The 13865-nt window shown below is 39.4% G+C and overlaps 1 protein-coding gene across 4 annotated transcripts in view; it reads right to left on the minus strand.

Moving 5' to 3' along the window:
* osbpl1a (oxysterol binding protein-like 1A) overlaps positions 1–13797 on the minus strand; it is a 32656-nt gene extending 18859 nt beyond the window's left edge. For 2 of the 4 annotated variants that reach the window (XM_076278807.1, XM_076278806.1), the window contains exons 1-7: positions 12918–13084; positions 8313–8440; positions 7756–7841; positions 7576–7650; positions 7365–7476; positions 6561–6646; positions 5629–5773 (exon numbers count right to left, since the gene is read on the minus strand). In XM_076278807.1, the coding sequence (XP_076134922.1) occupies positions 5629–5773; positions 6561–6646; positions 7365–7476; positions 7576–7650; positions 7756–7841; positions 8313–8440; positions 12918–12958 (673 nt within the window). In that variant the 5' untranslated portion in view covers positions 12959–13084. Of the gene's footprint in view, positions 1–5628; positions 5774–6560; positions 6647–7364; positions 7477–7575; positions 7651–7755; positions 7842–8312; positions 8441–12917; positions 13085–13129 lie in introns of those variants that run through there. The other 2 variants (XM_076278808.1, XM_076278805.1) reach the window with 2 other exon arrangements.
* Between the last annotated feature and the right edge of the window lie 68 nt (positions 13798–13865).

Genomic DNA, 13865 nt, shown 5'->3' on the forward strand with positions numbered 1-13865 from the left:
ATCACTCAAAAATTTAACTGGATTGGGCTTTCAGGACGGGGAAACAGGCACCATCTCAAAAACCCAGACCAATCATTGTCAGATTTCTACGACTAAAGGACAAGATGACTGTTCTGGACAATACCAAACATCTAAAGGGAACAGGCATCTACATCAATGAGGATTTTACTGAGGCCATCCGACTAAAGAGCAAAGAACTTCTCCCAGCTATGAGGGCAGCAAGGGAGAGGGGGGACATTGCATATCTGAGATATGATAAACTGATTGTCCATCCACCTTCGCAAAAACAACAAGGACAGTCAAGCATCCAGAGTCCGGGTCATTAGTTTCCACTATATGTCTTCTCAGGTATTTCAGGTATATAACATCTTCTATGGACAATAACAAATCTGATTTTGTTGATCAAAGTTTTGATCCTTTTGAATCAGTTACAATTGACTCTTTTTGTTCAGATGTTGATCCGGACACTCACTTTTTTTCTTCTTTTGATATATCTAAACTATGTAGCTTTTTAAGTGAAGCAGAATTTAACAGCATATGTGACTCTGTGTCTTCTGATACATTCTCTACTTTTCATTTGAATATAAGAAGTCTTTCTAGGAATTATGATAAATTCATGCATTATTTGTCTCAAATCAAACACGAATTCTCTGTGATTGCGTTATCAGAAACCTGGCTTACAGAGGATTCAAAGGAAATATTCAAATTGCCAAATTACAACTCTGTGCACTATGTGAGACGGAATAGACCTGGAGGGGGTGTATCTCTGTTTGTTCACTGTGACTACAGATTTAAAAAAAGGCAAGATCTTTGTCTGAAGTCAGATACAATTGAAGTGGAGTCTGAGTTTATAGAGTTTGTGGGGTTTGTTGGAGCTAAAAACATCATTGTTGGTATTATATACCATCCCCCAGATCAGGCAATTAAAGATTTTAACGACAGTCTGGAAAATTGTCTTGATAGGATAAATAGAGAGGGTAAAATTTTTTATATCCTTGGTGATTTTAATATTAACCTTTTTAAACATAATTCAGACACCCTTACAGATGAGTTTCTAAATACTCTTTATTCTAGTTATTTTTTCCCTCTTATATTTAAAGCTACTAGGGTAAAAGACAATTCATCAACTCTGATTGACAATATCCTAACAAACTCTCTGAGTGAAGAAATGAAGTCTGGGGTTTTGTGTGTGGATTTGTCGGATCATTTCCCTATTTTCCACTTATCTAAAATAAATATTGGTCAAATCAGACAAAAGGATAATTCAATGCATAAAAGGTTTTTGTCTAAACCAAATATACTTAAATTTAAAGAACTGCTTGCCAGGGTTTCTTGGGATGATGTATATGAGGATGGTGATGCTGAGTCTGCATATGCAAAGTTCATGAAAATCATTGGCTCTCGTTTCAATGAGAGTTTCCCCTTGGGCAAATCTAAAAAACTTACTAAGGATTTTAAGAAACCTTAGTTTACAACTGAATTATGAAAGAAATTAAGGAAAAAGAATAAACTTATAAAAAAAATATATTTCTAATCCTTCTCCTTTAAATCATAGTGTGTACAAATCATATAGAAATACTTATAGTCACTCAATTAGATCTGTAAAAAAACTATATTTTAGTGAAAGATTTGTGCAGTATTCAAGTGATATTAAGGCAACATGGAAAACCATAAATCAGCTGCTATCAAGGCAAAATTCCACTGCGGGGTTACCTACAGAGTTTCATGATGGTGATAGGTCTCTTAAGAATCCTTTGGATATAGCTGAAAAATGCAATGATTTTTTTGTCAATATTGGGCAGGAATTGGCAAATAAAATCTCTGATTGCAATGGGAGTCCCTTGGACTTTATTCCAAAGATATATCAAAGGATTTCTTCTTTTAAGCCCCCTGACCTTGATGAAATCAGTGAAATAATTGACAAGCTAACAACTTCATCAGCGGGTCATGATGGTATTCCAACTTTTCTTGTCAAGGAGGTGAAACAAAAAATACTACAACCACTTGTCCACATTTTCTCCTTGTCCCTGAAAACAGGCATTGTGCCTCAGGACTTAAAGATTGCCAAGGTTATTTCCTTGTATAAAACAGATGATCCATGTTGCTTTAATAACTATAGACCAATATCAATTCTGCCTTGTTTCTCAAAAGTACTGGAAAAACTGATTTACAGGAGGATTATCCTCCATTTAGATTCTAATGAAATTCTGTATAAACACCAATATGGTTTTCGAAAAAATCATTCAACTTATATGGCACTTCTTCACTTGATAGACAAGGTTATCTTGGCTCAAACCAAAAATGAATATATTTGTAGTATTTTTATAGACTTGTCAAAGGCATTTGATACTGTTAATCATTCTATTTTATTGCAAAAACTGCATAAATATGGCTTTCATGATCTTACATATAAGTGGCTAAGTAACTATTTATCTGATCGAAAACAGTTTGTCTGTGTAAAGGGTTGCAATTCCAACATGGCTGGATTACCCTGTGGTGTTCCACAGGGTTCTATCCTGGGACCTTTATTATTTCTTATTTATATTAATTATTTGGCCAATGTTTCTAACCTTCTTCTGCAGATGACACTACCTTGATTCTTTCACATTCAAATTTCAGTGTTTTAATGAAAGAGGCAAATGCTGGCTTATCTGCATGCCACTTGGTTCAAATTAAATAAACTATCTTTAAATCTTAAAAAATCTAATTTCATCATTTTTGGAGGTAAAAAATTATACCCTAATGACATATGTAAAATTAAAATTGAGTCTACAGAAATACCGCAAGTTTCATCAACCAGATTCTTGGGAGTTATTGTTAATGAAACCTTAAAATGGAAGGATCAAGTAGACTGTGTTAGCAAAAAAGTAAACAAATCAATTGGGATAATTAGGAGGGTTAGTCATCTTGTCTCTAGAAATTGCCTCCTCACTCTTTATTATAGTTTAATTTATCCATACCTTTCATATTGTAATTTAGTGTGGGCAAGTACTTTTCCTTCCACTATTAAGAAATTACTGGTCATTCAAAAGCGTTTTGTTAGAATTGCAACCTGTTCTGAATGGTGTGCTGCATCTACTCCTTTACTTACTTACTTATTTAAAGAATTGAAAATCCTTACTGTGAATGATATTACTGTACTTCAAACCTGTGTTTTTATTTATGAAATATATAATTGTAATGGAAAGATTCCTGAGCACTTTAAGTGCTATTTTAAAACTAATTCACAGGTTCACTCATATGTAACGAGGCAAGCTAATGATTTTCACCCTCCTCAACTTAAAACATGTCAAGCTCAATTTTCCATACGTTATAGGGGTGCTAAAATATGGAAAAAATTTTAACATCTGGCCTTGAAATGTTTTACTACTAATCATTTTAAAGGATGCCTAAAGGCTAATTTAATTGCTGGTCTATAGCTGGTTCTCCTGAAGACTTCTGTCATTGTAGTTTCTTCTACTGTAGTGCTTACACTGTTTGTTCATACTTTTTCTTTCTTTTTCTTTTTCTTTTAATTTCTTTTAATTTATATTGTTTAGATACTTTTTGTGGCTCTTGTTGTTATGTTACTTTTTTAGGTGGAGGCCTCATATAAGCCAGTCTGGGCTTACTGCCTCTTCCTGCACTGATTTATTTTCTTTGTTTCTTCTCTGATTCTGTCTTTTTACAAGTGCTAAATAAATAAATAAAAAATAAATAAATAAATATACACAAAAACAATAAACACATCTTGCTTGTAAACTAAGGTGCAGTTGTTTACTCATTTCCAAAGAAAATACTCTGTGTGATTTGATACTGACACCATCAGCACATTCATTGGTTGTGTTCATAGATTCATAGATAGATAGATAGATAGATAGATAGATAGATAGATATACTTTAATTATCCCACAGGGAAATTCAGTTGTTTCAGCAGCCTTAAGAACATACAGCAAGCACACACACACGCACACATATAGTCCACATACATTACATTACAACAAGAAATTACTTTCACCCACAAGACATAGCATATGGTAGCTGTCAAGGTACCATACACATCCAAGTACCAAAGTGTAACTGCCTAATAAGACATAAATCAAGACAATTGCCTCCATATTAGATATAAAAGATTAAAAGATGTTGTCTCTCTTTACTCAAAGGAGAGTCGTTGTAAAGTGCTATTGCTGTGGGTAAGAAGGTTTTCTTATATCTGTCCTTACTGCAACTGAGTTGGTGAAACACTTTGTTGTTTTGCCAGTGTACTGTGTAGGGGATGTGATGCATTGTCCATGATGTGTAACAATTTCTGCAACATCCTCCTTTCCAGCACCAACCCTAGAGGCTCTAGAGTAGTCCCCAGCACAGAGCCTGCTTTCCTAATCGGCTTGTTCAGTCTGTTAGAGTCACTGGCCCTGATACTGCTACCCCAGCAGATGACAGCAAAGAAAATTGCACTTGCTACCACAGACTGATAAAACATTTGTAATATCTTAGTGCAAACATTAAAAGACTTAAGCTTCCTCAAGTAATAGAGCCTGCTTTGACCCTTCTTGTAGACAGCCTCAGTGTTATGCTTCCAGTCCAGTTTATTGTCTATGTGAACCCCCAGATATTTACAGTTCTTCTCCACCACCTCCACCTCTTCCCCCAGGACAGTGAGGGTGTTTGGTTTAGTCCTGTTCCTGCTAAAGTCCACCACCATCTCTTTGGTCTTGGCCACATTCAAGAGCAGGTGGTTGCTACCACACCACTCCACAAAGCGATCCACCGTCCGCCTGTACTCTGTTTCTACGCCCCCCCCCCCCTTAACACACCCCACCAATGCAGAGTCATCTGAGAACTTCTGCAGATGGCAAGACCCAGAGTTGTATTGGAAGTCAGAGGTGTAGTAGAGTGTGAAAAGGAGAAGGGAATAGCACTCCCCTGAGGTGCTCCTGTACTACTGACCACCAGCTTAGACACACAGCCCCCTAGCCGAACAAACTGTGGCCTATCTGAGAGGTAGTTCAACAGCACTCCTAACCATGCTTCCCTGTCTGTCATCGTATAAAGCCCGTCCCATGCCAGATAAGCGGTTGTGATTGGTTCCTGGGCTTTCTGTGATTTTTTAAATCACTGTGAATGGAAGAATTGCAAGATGGATCTGAAGAGCTCAAATGCACCTGCAGATTCGTATGGGTTCACTGAGATGAAGTAGCTACCGCATCTACATTGACAAACCATGCTATAGTAATGATAATTATTCTCAACCACAATGGGTGTCGTTCCTACTGTCACACCAGGAAAAGCCGGTTTTCCGTACATGGATTATAAATTGTCTTAGGCTAAAAGTTGTAGTAGATCCCAACTGAATGCTCTTTGTCTGTTCAGGATTAGGCTTAATCTATGTGCAGTAAACCAGCCCATAATATTCTACCCTGTCTAGTAAAAACTGACATACCTACATTTATGAACTTGCTGCCACAATGCAGAAATAATTTACACTTTAATGTACTACACTACTATCATGTGTCCAAGGTATCAAACTATGCCCTCCAGTGAATTGTACAAATCTAGATTTTAGCACTAACAAATAACAATAAATGAATGTACATTTCAGATTCGACCCTGATACACAGGGTCACACACACTTTTTTTTTTTTATACCATTTTTGTTCTTGATGTTGGGGTTGGCTCCACTCTGCAAGAGTCTCAGGGCACACTGCTTTTGCCCTCGGTAAGCTGCACAGTGCAGAGGCGTGTTCCCAAGCAAGTCTGTGCAATTAATGTCAGGTGGCTTCTTCCTATTCAACTGAAACGAGAGAGACTTTGGCTTCATAGCATGCCGTAGTAAAGAAATGCCAGAGGACAAAGGCTGCTCACATGGGGGTTTGACAGTACATTCAAGAAGTGTGGGATGTGTGATGACATGTGAAAAACATGCCTCTCATAGCAGACATCATTCATAGGTTTCATAGACATTTTCATGGCCTCAGGAGAGACTGAAACGACTAGTCTGAAGTACCTACTCTAAGAGAAGAGCTGCTCTTATACACCCTTTCCAGTCAGGAGGGTGTGACAGCAAGGGGTTAACCCACACATTACTGTAGCCTTAACCTGAGTGAATGCTCTGCAGCAAGACTGTTGCCATGGTGAGAGATTTAAGAGCAGTGCATAGTATGGAATATGAAAACAAAGAACTAATGTCACGTTTCAGAAAGGGAGAATACAGTGTGTTCAGTCCACTAATGAGATTAGCTTGGAGGTAAACATCCACACTGTATGCACATTCACATGTTGCTAAATGCTACACGTGCCTTAAAGGCTGTTATAAGGAACCCCACTAAGTGGTTATACCACCACATGATATAAAAGAAACCTAATCTGTGTGATCATTCATGGTATTTTCAACAGTGTAGTTTTTTTCCCTAAAACTCTATATTGGTTATGTCAGCCTGATAGTGCTGGAGAAAATGAGTAAAAAAAAAAAATTGTGAATACTACTTCATGAGGGAGTGTCTGCAGGACAAAAGAGAAAGGGAAAGAGAGCAGGGAGTATGATACTGTAGATGTAGGTCGTACACAGTATGTGACCTCACCAGTTGGGTTAGCTTAGACACAGCCCCTTCTCTCGCTGACTCCAAGAGCTGCTCTTCCAGTTTTCTTTCCTCTGTCCTCTCAGCAGCTGTCATTTCAAAACAAACAAAACAAAAAACATATCAGGGCGAGTTCTTCTTCTGACTGGGAAGTGTCATCACTTAAAAAATAAAAAAACAGTAACAATGCTTATCTGTCCTATAGATTATCACAAATGACACAACAGACAGCAATGTACATAACGGATCCAAAAATAAACTATGGTGGATTGATCAAAGCACATGTTTAATTGGAGGCAACATCAAAAGTATGTACACCAATTAGCTTATGTCAAATTTTCTCAAGAGCAGTGGCAAGCGTGTCACTACATGTATCACTAACACAGTGTGTAGGCGCTCAATTATATACAGCAAATCTCCATGAATACAGCTTCCGTAACAAAAAGACCAACCCATACAAACCAACAATGAGACAGCTATGTTCTTTTGAAATTATTTAAGTCACGCAAATCAATAGCAGCCTCAGGAAAGTGTGGGATGACAGAACCTAGCCCTCGAACGAACAGAAACATGAGCAAATTCATAAATAAAACAATAGTAATTCAAAGTTCACCTTGTAGATTTACTGTGCACACTTCACCAGTACTGTGTTCTTGATGTTAACTCATGATGATGTGCAAGCGGAGTTGGTTTCAGCTCTACCTAACTCTTTTAATGCAACTTCAGAGGGGGCATGTCCCCAAAGTATGCTTACTGCATGAAATGATCAAGAATTAGATTCAACACCTAAACATATGCCTGCTTTACCTTCTAACATGCTTTTGATCTCCTCATTCTGGGTGACGTCTTTGGGAATCTGAGCAGTCCCATTGATGGTAGTCGGACAAGCGTTGTACTTCAACAGTAACATCACCACCTCCTATAAAGACAAGCATAAACCCATCATTAAATTATCCTTTTCCATTCCAGAGACAAGGATTTGAAAGGTAAACCAAAATGTCTGGTGATGCCAAACTACCTTCCTCCCAGTAAAGGCGGCTTTGTGAAGAGAGGTGTCTCCAACATTGTTGGGCAAATTTACTTCAGCTCCCGCCTGCATAAACAAATAAACAAAAACAACACAGTCATTATAAACACCTATGGCCACCAAATAAATGTGGACTCAACTCAGCTATGGGCATCAGATTGATGCACACACCTTCAACAGTTCCTCCACCACATCTTTGTGTCCAAAGTAGCAGGCCAGATGGAGAGGTGTCCAGCCCAGGTTTGACTTGCTCTTCCCTGGAAGCATAACAAGCAGATGGTGACACTGGTGATCATACTGACATCAAAATGTGACATTTATCGAGGCAAACTTATTGCGACAAGACAAATTGGATAAGAATCATACTGCTGATGTCAAATGATTAAATTACAGTTATTTAAAGATGCTCTAAGCGATGTTCTCAAACGCTCCAACGAGATGCTTGTTTAGGAGAGTTTCAATTGCGAGCTAACTCTCTGTTTTATTTGAATGTCAACAGAAGTGACGTTACCCAACAACGCTTGAGCACCTTTAATTTATTTCCTCTCAGTAAGAAATGGGCATATCATGCGTACATCTCTATTCAATATCTTGGCAGACATGCCCTAACAAAACCCTCAACATCTCATGACTCAAGACATTTTTCCAAAGAATGGATGACAAAGTATTCAAGCCTTCAAGGGAACAAGAAATGGCAACATTCTGAGTGACCAAAAATACAATCAGACCTTTGCAGTTGATGTCAAGCTTGGTCTCCTCCTTGATCTTGGACATGAGGAGTCTCTGGATGCCTTGCAGGTTCCCATTCCTGGCATCTCGGAGGAACTGCTCTTCTGGGTCCACCTCCTCCATCGCTCTTCGCAGAGGAGAGAACAAATGAACACACATCAGTGAACATTACAATAACCACCATGACAAGCTATTACGATAATAAAAGTCATAAGACACACAACAGAAGTCATGCCCAATATGACTTGAGTCACATGTATTTTTTGTTGTTGTTTTGGTATAACATACTGGTAGATCTGCGAGCTGACAGTCAAAGCAGACTGTTTTGTCTTCAGTAGAATCTAAGCAGTTGAGGAAGCCCCAATTCCCTCCCATCTACATTGCCACAGAATTTTTGTAGCAACGTACAAGGTGAATGCTTTTATTCGTTAATCTTGCCATTTATTAAAGCACGAAGTACAAGCTGCAGACACATGATACAGGGGACATGACAAGGGGACAACTGGGCTGCTAACAGAAAATGCACGCTGACATTAACACTAAGAGCAAATACGAATAAATTCTAAATTTGAGCAGTAATCACTAAATAACTAACATGGACCAAAGCCCTTCTATAGGCTACTCTTTCATGGAAGATACAGAATTTTGGAACTACACAGGGGGTCGTTTCTAGAAAAGTTAGCAACGACGTTGCTCACCCACCATGGTACGACGCAACTTGCGACCAAACAACGACACTGTTACACCTGTTTCCAGAAAGCATCGTACATGTGTCGCAATTCGCTACCTCCGACGTTCGAACACCGTAGTTCCAACAACGTTGTTGATGATGATGCAGCGATACATATCATTGGTGGAAACAGTGGAAACGTGTAATACCCCACCCCCTAGAAATGTTCTGTCACGGCATATGACATTTTTCTAATCTAAACCGAGTGATTAATGCTGGCATTGTCATTGCCATCAGCCAAAACCTAAACCTATTGCAATTAAGCATATAAAACAGTTAACTTAAGCAGACCAATATGAGTCATTATTTGTGTTAAATATCTATGTTGGAAAAAATATATAGCCTGGACAAATATCTGGGTATCCCATAGTTTATCAACTGTCCCGTGGCTTAACGGCAGCGCGTCGGTACACTGCGCGCTCGGCCGGAGTTCGCATCTTGTCTCTTCTTTTCATCTCTGAGTAAGAGTAGGCCTACGAGACACAACAATAGGTTTTGACCATACATATTTATGTATATAGTTACTCTACATCGAGAGACCATAGGTACAATACATCAGTCAAAAACAATTAATCTACGTGTCACACTAGTTCACCTGCAGGTAGCGAGAAGCAAGAGGACAATCTCACATCAGAAAATCGAACCTACAACGTTGGGATAATAAGTCATCTGCTTTAGCCACTACACCATTTGTCACTGCTGATGCAGGGTCTGTGAAGATTATAATACTAAAAGCAAGGCAATACTTGAATTAACATAAATAGCAAGAATGAGCCAAGTAGGGGAGTCAGTGTCTTAATCAAAATTAAGCTACAGGATAGATCAATCATTGGGCCCGTCCCAATACCTCCCCTACCCCTAGATTTTTGCCCTAACCCTCGATTTTGCACGTGCACGTGTAGGGCTAGGGTGTCTCTCATTACTTTAGGGAGCAAGGGGAAGTGCTATTTTCCCCTTAAAATCAACCCTCAAAATATAGCCAGGACCGATGCAGGCTTAAAACGAAGTGGGAGATGAAATTACCCTGGATACCGTGCGAGCTCAGCGAGCCGGCCACATTTTTCATATATTTTCGCAAATAAGCTTATTAAAATTTCGAAATATGTTGGAATATGTTAGTTTGATGCACATCTGATGGACTGTTGAGTTTTGAACACTAATGTTAGAAAATATCTCACAAAGCTATCTGACGATGTTCATGATATCTGCTGAGTGCTTTGAGAGAGTCTGCCCATCAAATAACGTTATATATCTGATCTGGGTAGTTTTGGCAATATTTAAGGTGTGTGTTCTGGCGTTCACGTGAACACGAATATCTTTGTTGATTAACCAGACGTAGATAAACACAACCCACACAACAATGTCCGCTGGAACAGGCATGTTCCTGAATGAAATAGCAGGCTACTACCGGTAGACACGTCGGCGCTGCGCGTGACATAGGTGAGCATGTTACGCTAATTTTAAATTTGAGCTCGCTATGCTAATTTGCATATAGTGGTGTCCCAATTAATAGGGAAAGATCTTCACCTCCACTTCCCTTGTCGAGGGGGCTTTAATGTTGAGGGCAATCAAAACCAAGTGGAAGTTTTAAGGGGGGAGAAATGGGACGGGCCCGAGTCACGAGATAAACATCCACTTCGCAAATTTTGGTTAGGCGGTTGTGATTTTTGGTTAGGCGCTCCGGACACCAACAGGAACTACCAAGGAACGACACAAGTGCGACTGCCTAGGGCAGTGTTTTTCAACCTTTTTTGTGCCACGGCACACTTTTGACACTTAAAATGTCCCACGGCACACTAACATCCTGTGTGAAGAAATAAGAAACATACCATAGCCTACAATTTCAAATAATAGCTACACAGATATGGCCTTATTATGGCTTCTATGCAAGACCTGCTCAATAAAACAAGCGCCCTCTGTTTCATTTGTAGGTGACTATCTAATTTAATTGTTGTTATGAACTGGATATGTGATGATTCTGTGAATACTGGATAAGGGGCCCCTTTGTACAATGCCTGCATACCACAAATAGTGCAATCATACAATCAATGAGAGCATGTGGTTATAAATTCTTTGATGCAACAGTTGCTTTTCTGGACCAGTGAGTGACATTTGGGTAATTTTCTGCGGCACACCTGATGATCTCTCACGGCACACTAGTGTGCCCCGGCACAGTGGTTGAAAAACACTGGCCTAGGTATTTGACCAGGGGGGGACATTTCTCTGAATATATGAGAGGAAATAACATTTAGATATCTGTGATGAAGACAGGCTTGGATGTGTTGCTAATCTATCCTAAATGAGGAACCTCATGTCAGAGGCCACACAGAGCTGGCTTTGTTTGGTCTCATGAATTCTGACTGGAATGTTGGTGGCTGTCCTCCAAGAAGAACCTGGTATGTAGGTAGTAGATCACATAGAGTCTGTCAAATATTATGTTGATGTTGATGCACTTGTTCAATTCAATTCAAACGCTGTGAAAAAATGGGATGAACCTCAAACAATGCTTATATCTGAATTGTGGTACAAAGGATAAACTGAAAAGTCTACAAAAGACGCACACATCCAAGTAGCCCAAACTTAGGATGCCGAACCAAAGCACAAATCACAGCCATAACATTTTTTTTTTTTTTTGTAATTTCAAAGGATAAACTGGCCTCTGATTTAAGAGGGATTCTGCCTTTTTAGTTATTTTGCCTAGCCTCTTTGACTTGTCCTCATAGTACATGTTCACTCTATTCCCGCCAAAAGAAAAAGACTGCTGATAACTTCTCTCAAATTCATCCGAGCCCTGAAGTTCACGAGAACAGCTTTCATCAACAGGTTTGCCCCGTTCTGCTATCGTTTTGTTCTGTTATTGTGTCTTTAAAAAAGCTTACTAACTACTCCTACCCAATCAGGGGGAAAAGTCCATAAAGTCATTAGCAGACAGATGGTGCAGCGGCAGCCTGGCAAGTTGTTCGTTTGAAAGGTTTCTGAAGACACATGGACACATAATTAAAATATTTTGACCTCTGTGCACACAGTTTGTGTCATGCATCAGTGATTACTTATTACTGGTTTAGGCTATACCCTGCCACCCCTACACCCAAGGAAAACAAACATAGGCTAATATTCTAGGTCTGAATGAACAGTTTCTCTGAGGTGAACTGGCAGTGAATCTTTATTTGGCTATGATTACCTTAAAAACAGGGGTCAGATAGTACCAAACACACATAATACCAAACACATGCAGCCTAGTCCTAGGGTGGGGGGGGGGGGGGGTAATCATTATAACATCTTGTGACTACTTTCAGCAGCCAAATGCTTTCAGGAAGTTGTGTTAATATTCATAATAAACATCCCTCACATGATTCATTTTCTCTCATAAGAACACATACTGAGTGTGACCCATTTAGTGTCCATAAATCACTATTGTCAACACACATCCAATTTTACAAACTTATACGATTTTAGTCAACAGGCTTACATAACCAATTCCAGTTCTCTATTAGCCTATCATATTTGCCTAGTGCCTTAGGCTGATAACAGCATAAAGCAGTCCAACTATAACACTCGACGAGGTTAAGTCTATTTGACACTTAGGGTGTCAGAATAGGTTCAGAAATGCAACTTTTACATGACACGCCCACCATACACGATTTAACCTGATAAGTAGGCTAATAAATGAAGACTGTCACAATTGTTTCTTTTGGGAGTCATTCCTAATGACGTATAAAACAGAGAGCCCAAATCTTCTTCAACCAACTTTTCTGGCTCTTTCTCAAAAAAAGCATTTGAATTATACCACGTAGGCTACATAACTGTACACTGATGCGACCCACAGGAGAAACACCCAAGTAAAGTTTACAGAGTAAAGTCAAATGTATCTTACATGAAACAATAGCGTTGATGGGACAAGCATTGTCCGCACATCCCTTAGCCTACTATCCTCAACACCCCGAGAGAGTGTCTCCTCTCGAAACTTCCATGAGTCACTGCAAGGAGCAGGGAGTGGGACTGACATTTCACTTTCTATGTGGGACAGGTCTGGTGACAGCACCCAGTTTGACATTTACGTTGCATCGCCTACACGGGTAGACTTACCATTCACAACAGCATGCCACTGACAGATACGAAGTGCTCAGTTCATGTTTCAATTTTCGGAAACGTTGAGTCGATGGACAAGCTCTCTTCGCAGTGTAGTCTGGAGAATGGAGCGAGAACTTGCTCCCTCCTCTTGAGTCAGCATGTGATGTATTAAGCCTCTGTTCCTGTTTATTGAAAAGTGGACAGCCACTCTAAAACATGTTTCGCAATCACCAAAGCCACATTCCAAACGTGGCCCCGAGTAATGGTCAAGACGTTATCCAGGAGCGGCGATTTTATCAATCAGCCAAAAAGTCTAGGCTACATAGGCTACTCAGAAAACTGTCCAGTGGATTTATCTTCGTGCACGCGCATATTTCCACCACAAGCTAAGGCTGGGCGGAAAGCTGCAATAAGAACACAACTCAGAATTCTGATTAAACACGGCACGAAGTCAACTTGTTATAAACCAACATAAATGAGTGAGATCATAGTGATAGCTGACTGAAAGTTATGATCATTGCTCCCACACTCAACCTGTTTAAGAATTGTGATAAATTATGTTTCATTCTTGAAACAACACTGCAAATCCATCTGACTAGCACGATAAGTTGCAATAAGAAGATAGAGCCCATTTTTAATATCAAATATTCGGAAATTTTGGAAACACGAAAACAAAACATGCACCGGAAGTAATATGTGCACGCGCAGCACTAGAGGCAGAAAGATTTGTCATTGGTTAGAATAGGAAAAC

The sequence above is a fragment of the Alosa pseudoharengus genome, unplaced genomic scaffold, assembly GCF_046254945.1.
Source record: "Alosa pseudoharengus isolate Yale_2024_CS ecotype anadromous, Long Island Sound unplaced genomic scaffold, YU_APseudo_1.1 YU_APseudo_1.1_scf_11, whole genome shotgun sequence".
Taxonomy (NCBI): domain Eukaryota; kingdom Metazoa; phylum Chordata; class Actinopteri; order Clupeiformes; family Clupeidae; genus Alosa; species Alosa pseudoharengus.